The following is a 12,683-nucleotide window of genomic DNA, read 5'->3' as shown; positions in this document are numbered from 1 at the left end:
TGCAGCCTGCTTTCACCAACCCCAACTTCTCAGGAGAATCAGACACATAAACCATCATTCAAGTTTTGTACAGTAAATTGAATTTGATATATTTTTGTAAACAAATTGGTGATAATGAAGTTTTAAAGTCTCTTTTATATGATTTGACTCTATTGTAAATATTGTAATACACTGATAAAAATAAGATGTATTGAAAGATAAAACTTTTTCCCTGTGTTGCACTTACATGTCTTAAGTGCAACAGTTTTTGGTAATGTTTACCGCAATTTGTGATAAATAGCAAGACTAATTAAGAAATGTTCACGCGTTATTTACCAACCTTAAAATTGTGCGAGTCTCGTTTTCTTCCAGATAAATAAAAGTAACGAACAACAAACTCATTTCCAGTGTTTATTCATCTCTGTACACTGCAACACAAATTCTTTACATATTTAACAAAAGGGAAAAAAGCATCCTTCAAAATTTTCCAGTAAATAATTATTTGGACAGGAAGTGTAAACTTGTTGCAGAGAAAATCGTAGATGAAGCACCAACAGTCAAGATGATGAAAATTAAGCCACAGGTTGGAAAATACAAGAACCAAAAAAAAAACTGCTGAAGTCGCACAATTTATGAATGTCGAATGCCAAAATGACCACAAGTGCAGAGTAGACATCCGCGTTAAGAAATATCGTTTCTATTGCAGCCTGCTGATGATCCATACATAAAAATAATCCTAAATGCCATGGCACCAGTGTACTCGCTCCTTACTTAAAAAAATATCATCATTTATGTGAGAAAATAAAGTCAGGAACACTTTGTGATCCTTGTTTAGCCCTTTTATCGTGTAATTGCACAGACACACCAACTGATTTAACAAGCGAAACATTTCAAGACCCAATGATACTCATTTCAAGAAATGCGCTGAACTAAAGCAATGTTTCTTTTCCTGCGTCACCATTTCATATTTTTGTGTCCCCCAGTGAATCAAGAAGATAAAAATTGGAGCCAAAACTCATGCTTTTATTGCTTAGAATCAAAGTTACAATATAAACAAGAGCAAAGACTAGCACAGTCCTGCCGGTCTTGGGAACGTGGTCTTTTGTCCACAGAAATGAACTACAAATACTCAAAAAAGTACATTCTTTTGTAAGCTATAGTTTGGCCATTTATTATTCTGCTCCCACAAATCTAGTAAACATTTTGCAACTCAACATTTGCTACTCAACAAAAGTGTGGGAAACACAGAGGAAAGCAGCATACTGATGCAAAAACAAATAAAGGGAACACTACTGTAGTTTCATATCTGTTGGTAGTTCCACTATACTTGAAGAAAGGTAACTCAAACTGATGGCCAATGTGAAAAGCTACATCCACCACTTTACCCCAGAGAAAGTCGGGGATGTAAAATTATTTCCCCCATTTTTTGTTCTTGCAAGTAGTTATAGACAAGAAACCTCTAAAAGTAATATGTTTAAAGGGATAGTTTGGATTATTTTAAGAGGGGGTGTATGAGGTATTTATCCACCGTCAGTGTATTTCCTATGGTAGATGGTGGTCAGAAGTACTGCTGTGGACACGGTCAGCAAAATGTATTTCGGCCACATCACTTTACTTTCCCATCAAACAGCCTTTTTCAATAGAAACCACTGCTACGCAAGCCAGATACTGCTCTCTTCAAAGCCACCAAACTCTTGTCAAAAACAGAGGTTGGTGGTCTGCTGCTGTCTCAAAGTGTGTGACTTTGTCAAAAGGGTAGTTTGGATTTACAGAAGTCACACAAGAAGTATTCTGGAAGGTAAAGTCACTGTTTTTGCCAATGAAGTCTGGTGGCGTTCTATTCCTGTCAGAAAAGGTTGTCTGATGGCGAGGTCAAGTGTTGAAAATATTGTAAATACAGCACACACTTGAACAGACAGCAGTGCATTGCTTAGCTTCTGTGCTAATATTCCACTCTGCCTCTCCAAAGTGGCGGCTTACAACCATCATCTACTGCACTCGATGCACCGACTATCAGTAAGAACCTCGTACAACTCCACTCTGAATAATCCGAACCACCCCTTTAATTTACTTTGACGCTCGTATAGTTGTTCAATTTAGAAAGAGGCACAAGTGCAAGTTTTTTTTAAACAGGATGACAAGAATAAAACCCAGTCTGCTTTAATCTGACGAACCAGTCGCTGCCTGTCAAAGAGTCACATCGCCTCTGCTACGATCCTGAGCTGCAGCCGCCGACCGTAACGAAACCACACCACAGATCCAATAATCAGACTCAAAGCGTCATTCACGCCGACTCAGACGAGAGCCAAGACACAAACCGGCGTCTTACAGGAGCAGACAGGCAAGAAGTTAAAGTTGACCAGTGCAACAGTTACACCTCATACACAATGACTTCTTCATTCATTAAAGACCAATTAACCACACAGCCAGGAAATGCCTCCTAATTATGATGTGAATGTGTCCAGATTCATCTTTGTTACGTGCAACACTCTCGACAATCTATACAAAATTCAACCTACATTCAACGTGTTTTGTCCTGAGAGGACTAATGTCTCATTAACAGTATGGCACAGGTTTTTCTTATTTTATCCTTATAAATGCACTCATTTTTGATTATTGCACAGGAAGTCTGTTTCAATCTAACCAGAGCTGAAAATCTGGCAACACTTATTTGAAAAACCGTAAATACAGATTGGTTAAAATGAATGAACTGAATGCCGTTTTTGGCAGAAACAATTTCCCCATATTCGACTCCTGTTTACCTCCTACACAGTCAAATTTGTGTCACCAGTTCAAATGTTGATCTGCACTCTTAATTCTCAGTGGTTATCCTGTTATTTGTGGGGAGAAATACAATGAAGAATTTAAAAAAAATACAAAATCCCTGAATCTAAATCAAACCAATATTTCCAACTGAAACAGGGAAACAGAATCTCTTTTTGAGACAAATGAAATAAAATCAATGAGCAAAAACTGTGTGGCAGAAGAGTCTAAACATGAAACTTTTGAACAATAATTTAAGTGCCCGTAGTTTTACCGCTCATAATAGTAACATTAATAACACAAGCTGTGAAAATAAATAAGATCTGTGTCAGTACCTGCACCACAACCATGTGATAAAATCATAGAGCCATCAGATCATACTTTTGGTTAAATTTGATATACTTATCATCCAAATTTAATTAAAGGGGTAGTTTCAATTATATGAAGGGAGGTTGTACAAGATACTTTTCCATTGTCAGTGTATTAGCTACAGTAGATGGTGGTCGACACGCCCATCAGTTTGGAGAAGTTTGGTCAGAAACAAAAGTGTTTTAGCCACCTAAAAAAGGTGCATCTAAAAAACAGAAAACAACATTAGTATCAGTTTAAGTACATGCCAGATTTAGAGTGTTTTCACTGCTTTGCCTTGCAGTCAGACGGCCTTTTCCGACAGGAAAGCCGGCGTCATACGAGCCAGATATCTCTCTCTCCAAACCAAACAAACACCGTTGGCAGTAATCAGGCAGTAATTTTACCTCAAAGAACACAGGAGTGACTTCAGTGATTTAAAAGTTCAGATTCACTGAAGTCACAAAATAACACAAACTAACTGATAAGGCAGCAGGAGACCAAGTTCTGCAAGGTAAAACTGCTGATTTTGCCAATCGAGTCTGGTTGCTTTTGATAACGACAGTTTAAGAAATGGCAGTCTGACGGCAAAGTAAAGCAGTGACAATATTCTAAATGTAGCGTACAATTAAAGTGATATTATTCTTTTTAGGTGTGGCTAAAATAGAAAATAGGATGGAAAATATTCTACTGACCCTGTCCACAGCAGTCCACAGACTCCTGCTGTTTCTTCAAACTGAGGGTGTCATCTACTGTAGGTAACACGCTGACTGTGGAGACGTACCTCACGCAACCCTACTTCAAATAATCCGAACTATCCCTTTAAAGCTACTCCGGGATAAAGCCCTTATTTGCAAATGATTTCATGACATCAGCTGACTGACAGAGGAACAGGAAGGTACAAAACGGGTGCAAGATATGAAAAATGTGGATTACAACAGACGTAACCAAAGTTCATAAAAGTGCCAAAGAGGAAAGAGAGAGACACCGAAGTGGACATGAGAGTAAAAAAAAAAAAAAAAGTAAAATTAATACCAAGTGCAATGATCAGTGCGGTATCCTCGAGGACACACAAGATGACGTCCGGTGTCTACCTTTGTCATGAGATGAGTTCATGTCCGTGTGAAGTAAAGAAAAAGACGACTGAAGCCTGAGGGACAGTTCAGGAGTGAGACGCAGCTCGAACGTTGCAGGCGTCCGGGTGCAGGTTGTTGGTCACTTTACCTTTTGGCTGTTCAGTCTCAGCCAGTGGACACCCTGTCTCGTATAACGGACCATAGCGCTCATGCTTGATGTCAGACTCAGTGGGCCCATAACTGTGTCCAGCTCTGTCAGCAAACCTGAAATAAACAGGAATATTTAAAAAAAAAAACAAATGCAAACGACACTTCCTGGGTTCATTTATCTATTAAAAAGTAAATGCACCTTAGATCTTAAGAGGCTGACTGCAAACAGATGTGTGTAATGTGTCCTGTATTATGTTTTATCTGGCCAAATTTAAGAACTGGAGGTCTAAACATTTCCTGCAGTTAAAGGACTCAAATTTAGAGATCATGATAATGACCCCCTCTGGTTTCAGCACTATTATTATCAGTCTGTCATCAGACCGGGTGTCTAATCTAATGATGTTTTTAAAAATTCCTATCAATCTTTGACTGTTTAGATGCTCATGGAAGTTAAGTGATGCAGTCCTATTTAGATATTTAACAAAGATTAGCTTATTCCTTTCGATTTGCAGCTTTACAGAAGAGTCTCACGCTTTTATCTTCTCTAGACTTGACTACTGCAACGCACTTCCTTCTGGTCCAGGGTTCCTAAACTTCTTAAGCTTTTGCTTTTGCAGCACCTTATAGCTGCGGTAATTTACATATTTATTTACAAAATGATTATTTCTCCTCTTCATTACATTAAATCAGATGATATTGATATGATGATATTCATTTTTTTCTTTCTTATATTAAGTATAATTTTAATTTTTCTTATCCAATTAATGGCTCATTCAGACAAAACAATGTCAAACAAGGGACAATTACTGCCATTTCTAGACTACTGATTAATTATCAATTAATAATATGTTTAATCTGTGGAATTGGGAGATGAATAACTAACATCCCTACTTCCTGTACAATCTGGCTCAGCAAATATCTGACTTATTTTATTTATTTAACTAACTAGTTCAGTCAGAAAGCAATTTATTATAAAAGAAATGCAATTGCAATTTCAAGCACTTTTCAATCCTTGAAAACACTGCAATAAAATAAAAAAAGTATTTTCAAGGATTTCCAGCACCCGTATGAACCCTGCCGGTCCCAGCAGGCAAAACATCCAAAGTCACCCATTCTTACCGCTGCCTTTGTGTGCCAGCTCCTCCGCCTGCTCCCAGATGTCATGAGCGCTCAGGAATAACGTGGTGATGTTGACATAAGTGAATGCCACTTGTTCAATGGCCTGTGGAACCGCGACGGTGCTGCCGACAGGGTCCACGACCAACACGCTGCCAGCACTGTGGTTGGAGCCGGGACCTGAGCTGGTGGTGGACGTGTTGGCTGGAGACGGCATGGGGGACGGGGTGTTTGTCACTCTGAAGGAGACGGGTGAAAAGATGTAGGGTTTTTTTTTTTTTTTTTATGTGCTACATTATTGACGGTTTAATGCGAGAAGTCCAAACAGAGAACGTCACACACAAACTCAATGACTTACTTTGATGTTACGACGGGAGAACTGTGTGTTTTCTGAGCTGAGTTCTGAAAGAGGTCAAACTTTAATTAGCGAGACAAAATATTAACTTATGCGTCTATGCAGAAGTGCTACTTTCCCACCACAGTAAGACTACTTCATTAATCATAGCAGTACTTCAGTTAATACTTACACTGAAGTGATCAGTGAGGGTCTTCGAATACTTGAGAGCAGTTTTGTGTTTGTGGCGAAACATGGCCATCTGCAGGAGAGACTGGCACTTCAAACTACAAGAGACAATTACATGTTATTGAATTGATCATAATTTACATGATTCATCACAGAAAACAAATAACAGACCTGTGAACATTTTGTTTGCCGTTTTTGCACCTTCTTACTCATTTTCAGTCCTTGCTACAACAACAACTGATGAAGTTTGGCGTTCGGGATATTTTGTTTGTCAAAGTGACCCTGAAACCAATGAGACATCAGATTCCAAGAAAATTTAACTAAGCGAACACACAGGCTCTGACTTGATATTAATGTGAGAACTGAGAGACAAACTGGACAAATATTTCAAGATTTTACAAATGAATGAGACTTGCACACTAATCTAATATTAACACCTGATACCTAAATAACAATTAATGTCACAGACATGCTGTATGTATAATCAGTTTCACAGTTTAAATTCCAAACCAAAGATTTACTGTCGACTTTAACAGTTTTTTTTTTTTTTTAGTTTTCTTATGTTATTTACATTTTTAAAGTTGCCATTTTCATGTTTTCAGCAAGGTAGGGCAGTCGTTTCTGCTCAAAGACAAAGCAATAAATAACTTTATATTAGACATGATGCTACATGTCAATGTTATTTCGCACATACAAATTGCTGGTGTTAGTGTTTCTCACTTGAAACTGACCCGAATGCTTCAAAGCTGACAACCAAATCAGTATTTGAATGCTTCATTTTTCTATTTTTTAAGAAAGGAGACGTTGCACCGGCTGCACTGGAAATACTGATAAAGAGCGAAAACACGGGTACATGCACGTGACACAAGTGCACAGAATCACGTCTACTAGAGAGAAATCATCCTGCTCCACATGTACATGTGGTCCCTCAAACACGCGGCTGTGACGAGGGTGAACTTGACCCTCTCCTAACCCTGTTCCTGTCCCTGTCTCTCATTAGGCTCATAATTACAAAAACAGCAACATATATAATAAATAATGTCGTTTTAGGAAAGTATGAGTTTTGAAGATTCACGGTTAATTTTCATTTAAACTTCAAAGCCCAAGGAATGTTTTTTGAGACGGTCCTATAACTACAGCCTCCAGAATGAAAATGAAGTTATATCAATATCTGAATGACAACAAGTGAGATTTCAAATTGAAGATGGTGTTAAGCCTGAAGGCAAATAGAGAACTAAAACAGGAAGTAAACCATAATCAGTAATGTCAGAAAAATATCATGAGACATTCTTGTGTGTGGATAAACAGCACATGAAGTATCGTCTACCATCTTACCATAAAGCTAAAAAGTCCTTTTCTGAGGGTGGAGCAGAGGGGTCCACTGAGTTTTTAAGTTTCAGTACAAACCTGTGAGAGTGGAGAACGTGGCAGTAAAACTAATGCATGAATCAAATTCAGTTATGGAGTCAAAATCTTAATTTTTAACTTCAATACAGAAAAAAAAACATTTCAATGTCTGTGACCATGACAGGGTGGAAGAGTCTACCCTGCACTCTACGGCTCTGCAGGCATGCAAAGTAACAATTTACAAAAAGCTACTAATAAGTGCAGATAACCGATGATAAAAGTGGATTCGTACTTGAGCAGTTCCACAGTCTCTGCAAACATAGTGTAGGAAGACATTGAAATCTGGGGATCTTTCTCCATGGCAATGCCGCTCTCAACGAAGAACATGGCCGCATCCAGGTAGTTAAAGGCTTTACTGAGCTTATCTGACTACAGAGAGAGAGAGAGGGAGAAAAAAAAAACAAACAATCTGGTGAGACAGTAAGTTACTGAGTGAGCCACAGTCATTTTAGTAAATGAACAAACCAAAAGAGAAGCTTACTTCTGCATCTGCCTTGTGCTTCAGTTTTTTGGCCTCCTTTATATAATGCTTCACTGGATACGGCCTGCAGGTGGAAGAAGCTTTATCAGATGAGTAACAACAACAAACAACTAACAATTCAAAATAACAGAAAAGTTCTCATCACTGACACATCATTTATAACTGTGGCAACAATTTTATGAAAATCAAAGGAAATGCCTTCAATGACAACCAGAAATGTTGCTCTGTTTTCTTTGGACTGACATCATTAAGATCTTTTGACACACTTTTTAGACCCACCAATGTTCTGTCTTTAATTGGCACCAAGAATATGAGCTTTATTTGTGATTAATCTTAATGACAACCAAGTTACAGAAAAATAAAACTTAAACAAATAGCATAGAAAGAATTTCTCTGTTAAATGCACAATGTTTAAGCTCAGCCACTAGGGGTCTCTTACATCAGATCAAAGCTGGAAAGCTCATGTTTCAGGGAAAACATCCAGCTAGGTCCAGACACTTTAAGGGGGAATAACATTTTTTTACAAATACATTTTTAGATGAAGGAAGGATTTGTACCTGTCCTCAAATCTGAGCAAAGGCCTGTTGGTCAAAGTGTCTCTGGCGGGCTGTGAAGATGATGGGACGGCGAGGCTGCTCTTTGGGGGTTTCTGTTAGGATTGCAGGACAGATGTTTGGTTAATATTTGAATGGTTTCACTTCTCATGTAATAATTCATTAATAAGCCAGTAGTTACTAAAACTTGCAAGAGCTCGTCCAGCGAAAAGAAGCGACGCAATAGGTAACATTCATAAACCCGCTGCTTCTAGCCTGACAGTCACCTTTTCATTGTTCGGGTGCTCTGAGTGCTTTCCATTGCTCTTCTTGTGCTTGCGGGAGTCTTTGCTCTTTGCAGCCTCCTTACTGGTCTCCTGCGTCTCCCCAGAGCTGCGTTTGTGGGACTTTGAGTCTTTCGTGGTGTCTTTGGGTGTCAGAGGCTGCTGCAGAGGAACAGGATTTTTCTTGGCCTTCTTTCGCTCCCGGTCCTCTGTTGAATTGCTGGAACTTCTGTAGGTGATGAGAGGAGAGGAGAGAGCCTGTGTGATCCAACTGAACCGACTCACATACACAACCATAATGATAAACATTTTATTTATGTCATCTGTGGTGAAAAAAACATGCTCTGGATGCCTCTGATTTAAGGGACCTACTCCTGTTTAATAGAAGCAAGAGATGATGAGGTATTCTTGTTTTCCAGCCTCGGTTTCTTCCTGGGAACAGTTTTACTGTCTACCTCAACCTAGAAGACAACAAATTACGCATTTAAGCAAAAACAGATGTCATTGTGTAAATGTATGTACGCAAGCCCATTTCAGCCAATGTGATGACAAAAGAAGATCCTGTAAATAATTTTAACGAGAAACCATCTCAAATTAATCGGTTAGAATCTCAAAATAATGACTATGTATCTCCAAATATGGGAAACTTTATCAAAATAATGAGTAAGAATGTTAAAATAATCAGTTAAAATTTTAAAATAAGGAGTTAGTAACTCAAGATAATGAGAATCTCGCTCAAAGTCATCACGTTATTTTTCATCACGTTGGTGGAAATGTGCTTCCATATGTGTGCGAACTACAACAGCCCTTCATATTTCTCACATTTTGAGGTATACTCTTTTTGTTGGTTTTGGTGAGTTTGTGTGTTGTAGACGCATCACTGCCCCCTCTGTCCTGCTCTGTGACCACTACTGATCTCTTTGCATCGCCGGGTGTCTCCTGGCGGTTGCCGGAGGTCTGGGGGACTCTTGAGAGCAGACTTAAATCAATCTTCACCAGCAGAGATCTCGGAGGCCTCTTGGCTGTGTGCCCGGTCTTCTCCGAGTGCTTGTGGGTTGTTTTTTGGGGAATCTTCGAGCCCTTCTGGCAGGTCTCGGACTTTTTGCTACAACTGACTTTGACTGGTGGGGCAGGAGACAGCTGGTCAGGCCGAGCAGGACTTTGGGCGGGGCAGGAGCAGGGGTTCGGATACTGCACGCCACACGATGGACAATTACCGTACGGGACCGGCTCTGCTCCAGCCTTCCGTTTGTCAAGTGACGTGTGTTTAGAAGTCCTCTTACTGTCTTTTTTAGTGTCACTGCTGTCCTTGCTTTTCTTGCTATGTTTCGTCTTTACCTTCGGTCTGTCTGTGAAACACGGGTCTTTATCACGTGTGGCTACAACTTCCTCACACTTCACACTGGTAGCTGCTTCAGTGCAACCTGCCTTTGCTGGTTTCGAGGTGCCGAATGGATGTTTCCTGCTACAGCTGCTCACATCAACAGAGGGGGATTTTTGGCTACTTTGCTGGTTGTACTTGTCCTGAGGGTTTTCTCTGAACTGCTGGGGTTTTCCAGCGTTATCAGTGAACTCTTTGTGGAGAGAAGAAAGCTGAGGTTTAGACTCCCTGGTGGGCTCGATCACTTCTACACTGGAGAGCTTGGAGCTTTGAGTGGGTGGTGGCTGTTTGCGAGCGGGGCTCTCGGAGGCCTGTGCAGCGCTTTGACTGTCAGTGCTGGAGTTCTGCTGGCTGGACCTGATCCAGTTCCCCAACTGCCAATCCACATGGGTCACTGCTGGAGCATCGGGCTATAAATAAAAAAACAAAAACACAAATAGCTCGGGAAAAGGTTCAAAGAATGGATTCTTGTGTCCTTTATTCAATATAAATATTCGAAGGGCACAAGCAGCAAATTACCTCTGATTTAACAGAGTTGCTCACTGGGGGTTGAGGCGGCTCCTCGGCGGTGCTTTCACTGTCCGACTCTGATCTTGAGCTACTCTCTGAGTCGCTAGAGCTGGCGGACTCGACCCCTCTGGAATGTGCTGCTTCAAATGAACTGCAGCACAGACACACAGAACACCACAATCATTTGACAGAGTGCTGTTACAGTTATAATTAAATTACAAAAAAATATTGTGACCCACATGCCCAGGCAGGGCTGGTAAACAATTCTTCTGGCTAACAATATATGTGAGGAAGAGACTGAGAGAGACATGTTTCAATTTGGATTTTCGACTCCATTAAATAATAGGTTTAATCAATTACTTAACTGACAAGAAATTGACAATTTAATTTGGCCACAAAATAGAGCCCTGATATGTGCTTGTTTGAAGCTAGGAGAGTGATTGCATTTAGGAGGGAGATGTGGTTACAGAAATAGCATCCTGCCTTGCTTTGAAGAAATTAACCCATTTAGTTTAGTTTAGTTTATTTAGAGAGAGACAGTGGAAATAAACTCGTGTTTAGAGGGAAATCAAATACATTCAGGGAACTAAGGGACACTTTTATGCCATTCCTGGAAAGAGATCAGACTGATATTAATGAAACTGATAAGATGGCAACATCTATTAAAAAAGTACTATTCTCTTATTAATATATATTATATTTTTTAACCTAACATGTTTATTCTCGCTCCCATTCATTCCTCTTTTTCCTAAAATATTTGATGTTAACGGTGAGATGAATGGGGTGTTAATAAATTTCAATTTATGTATGGCTGTATGGACTTTTGATACAAAAAAATAACCCAATAAATATTATGTTAAATGTTATTATGTAAATTAGATATTTTCAGAATTAATTGTTATTAGTCATTATTCAAAAAAAAGCAAAGCAGTTTCCAGCTCAAAAGTGGGGATTGTCTTTGTCATTTGTAATAGTAAAGTTTACGCCTATTGGTTTCCACTAGTTCCTTACATTTTATACATAAAACAATCAAGCAAAATAATTAGCAGATTAACTGATGATGAAAATTATCGTTAGTTACACCACCTAATGAAAATATTTGTAGTTTTATCTTTTTATCTCCAATGTCCTCTGATTGTAGCATTTGAAAAATGCCTCTTAATGTGAACTGATGTCTGATGTAACAAAGTTTAATTCACAGCATCCAGCTGATTCTGAGTGGCGGGTTGAAAACGTCTCGTAAAGCTTTTGGCAGAAACTCTGAGGACGCCAGCTTATTTTGTTAAGACTTTTTTTGACTGAACTGCATTAAACAGTCCTCGTGTTGGCAAATCTGATATTCTGAAATCAAGGTAGAAAACTGTCCTTTTGAGAAGTCACTTACGATGAGGAGCTCTGCTGGATGAGCTGGGATGAATCTGCAGGAGATGAGTCATAGTTTTCTGGAAAGAAACCACAGAGGAAAAATAAATATTAATAAATATTAATCCAACAAGGGAAGCAACCCAAAAGAATATGTCGTTGTTAAAAAAAAAAAAAAAACACACCCACACTAATGTGGATTGGGCTCCCATTTATGCAGCACAGCTTTTTTTTCTTCGACCACTGATAACTTCACAGGTTATAACTTATTAACCACAAGAAAAACTGAACTTTGAAATACTAACCTGCAGTCAAAACTGATGCCTTAAGACATCCCAAGAATGTTTGCTGTTTGCTTTCTGATGGATCCAACATAATATAAGCACATGCAATCCATTTCAACAAATACAGATCATGTACAGCTACATATCCATTGATGCTGCACTTTATTAAGTTATGAATTATTCCGGACACCCACATCCCTCACGTAAAAAAAGATTTGACTGTTGCTTCACTTCTATAATTCAGTGAATTTGCAGTTTGATCATCTTACACTGACAGGGTAACCCGTTCCTAAAATGTTCTGTTAGCATTTCTTAATTCCTCACTGCTCACACTTCCCTAAATTCCACGAATGTTGCACAAAAGCTGCTTTCTTGCTCAAAGTAATGTTAAATAGAGCACGCTATTTTTGTAATGCATACAGTAGCCAATGCAGCCACAAAACTAATAACTGGTGAGGCAGACGGTATCACTTTGGGAATTTATTA

General features: G+C 39.1%; 2 protein-coding genes across 2 annotated transcripts in view; one reads left to right on the top strand and one right to left on the bottom strand.

Annotated features, from left to right (window-relative positions):
- Positions 1 to 241, top strand: part of LOC146308643 (lymphocyte antigen 75) — a 39,854-nt gene extending 39,613 nt beyond the window's left edge. The window contains exon 50 of the mRNA XM_084746066.1: positions 6 to 241. Within this exon, the coding sequence (XP_084602192.1) occupies positions 6 to 50 (45 nt within the window). The 3' untranslated portion in view covers positions 51 to 241. The remainder of the gene's footprint in view (positions 1 to 5) is intronic.
- A 2,374-nt stretch (positions 242 to 2,615) lies between these two features.
- Positions 2,616 to 12,683, bottom strand: part of aff1 (AF4/FMR2 family, member 1) — a 29,384-nt gene continuing 19,316 nt past the window's right edge. The window contains exons 7-19 of the mRNA XM_084746059.1: positions 11,936 to 11,993; positions 10,561 to 10,702; positions 9,483 to 10,451; positions 9,033 to 9,121; positions 8,664 to 8,889; positions 8,401 to 8,492; positions 7,844 to 7,907; positions 7,595 to 7,731; positions 7,291 to 7,362; positions 5,960 to 6,053; positions 5,791 to 5,834; positions 5,436 to 5,671; positions 2,616 to 4,430 (exon numbers count right to left, since the gene is read on the bottom strand). Of these exons, the coding sequence (XP_084602185.1) occupies positions 4,306 to 4,430; positions 5,436 to 5,671; positions 5,791 to 5,834; positions 5,960 to 6,053; positions 7,291 to 7,362; positions 7,595 to 7,731; positions 7,844 to 7,907; positions 8,401 to 8,492; positions 8,664 to 8,889; positions 9,033 to 9,121; positions 9,483 to 10,451; positions 10,561 to 10,702; positions 11,936 to 11,993 (2,348 nt within the window). The 3' untranslated portion in view covers positions 2,616 to 4,305. The remainder of the gene's footprint in view (positions 4,431 to 5,435; positions 5,672 to 5,790; positions 5,835 to 5,959; positions 6,054 to 7,290; positions 7,363 to 7,594; positions 7,732 to 7,843; positions 7,908 to 8,400; positions 8,493 to 8,663; positions 8,890 to 9,032; positions 9,122 to 9,482; positions 10,452 to 10,560; positions 10,703 to 11,935; positions 11,994 to 12,683) is intronic.

Source organism: Lutjanus erythropterus, chromosome 20 (assembly GCF_056507025.1).
Source record: "Lutjanus erythropterus isolate fLutEry1 chromosome 20, fLutEry1.hap2, whole genome shotgun sequence".
Taxonomy (NCBI): Eukaryota; Metazoa; Chordata; class Actinopteri; order Lutjaniformes; family Lutjanidae; genus Lutjanus; species Lutjanus erythropterus.
This window is presented reverse-complemented; position numbering and strand designations above follow the sequence as displayed.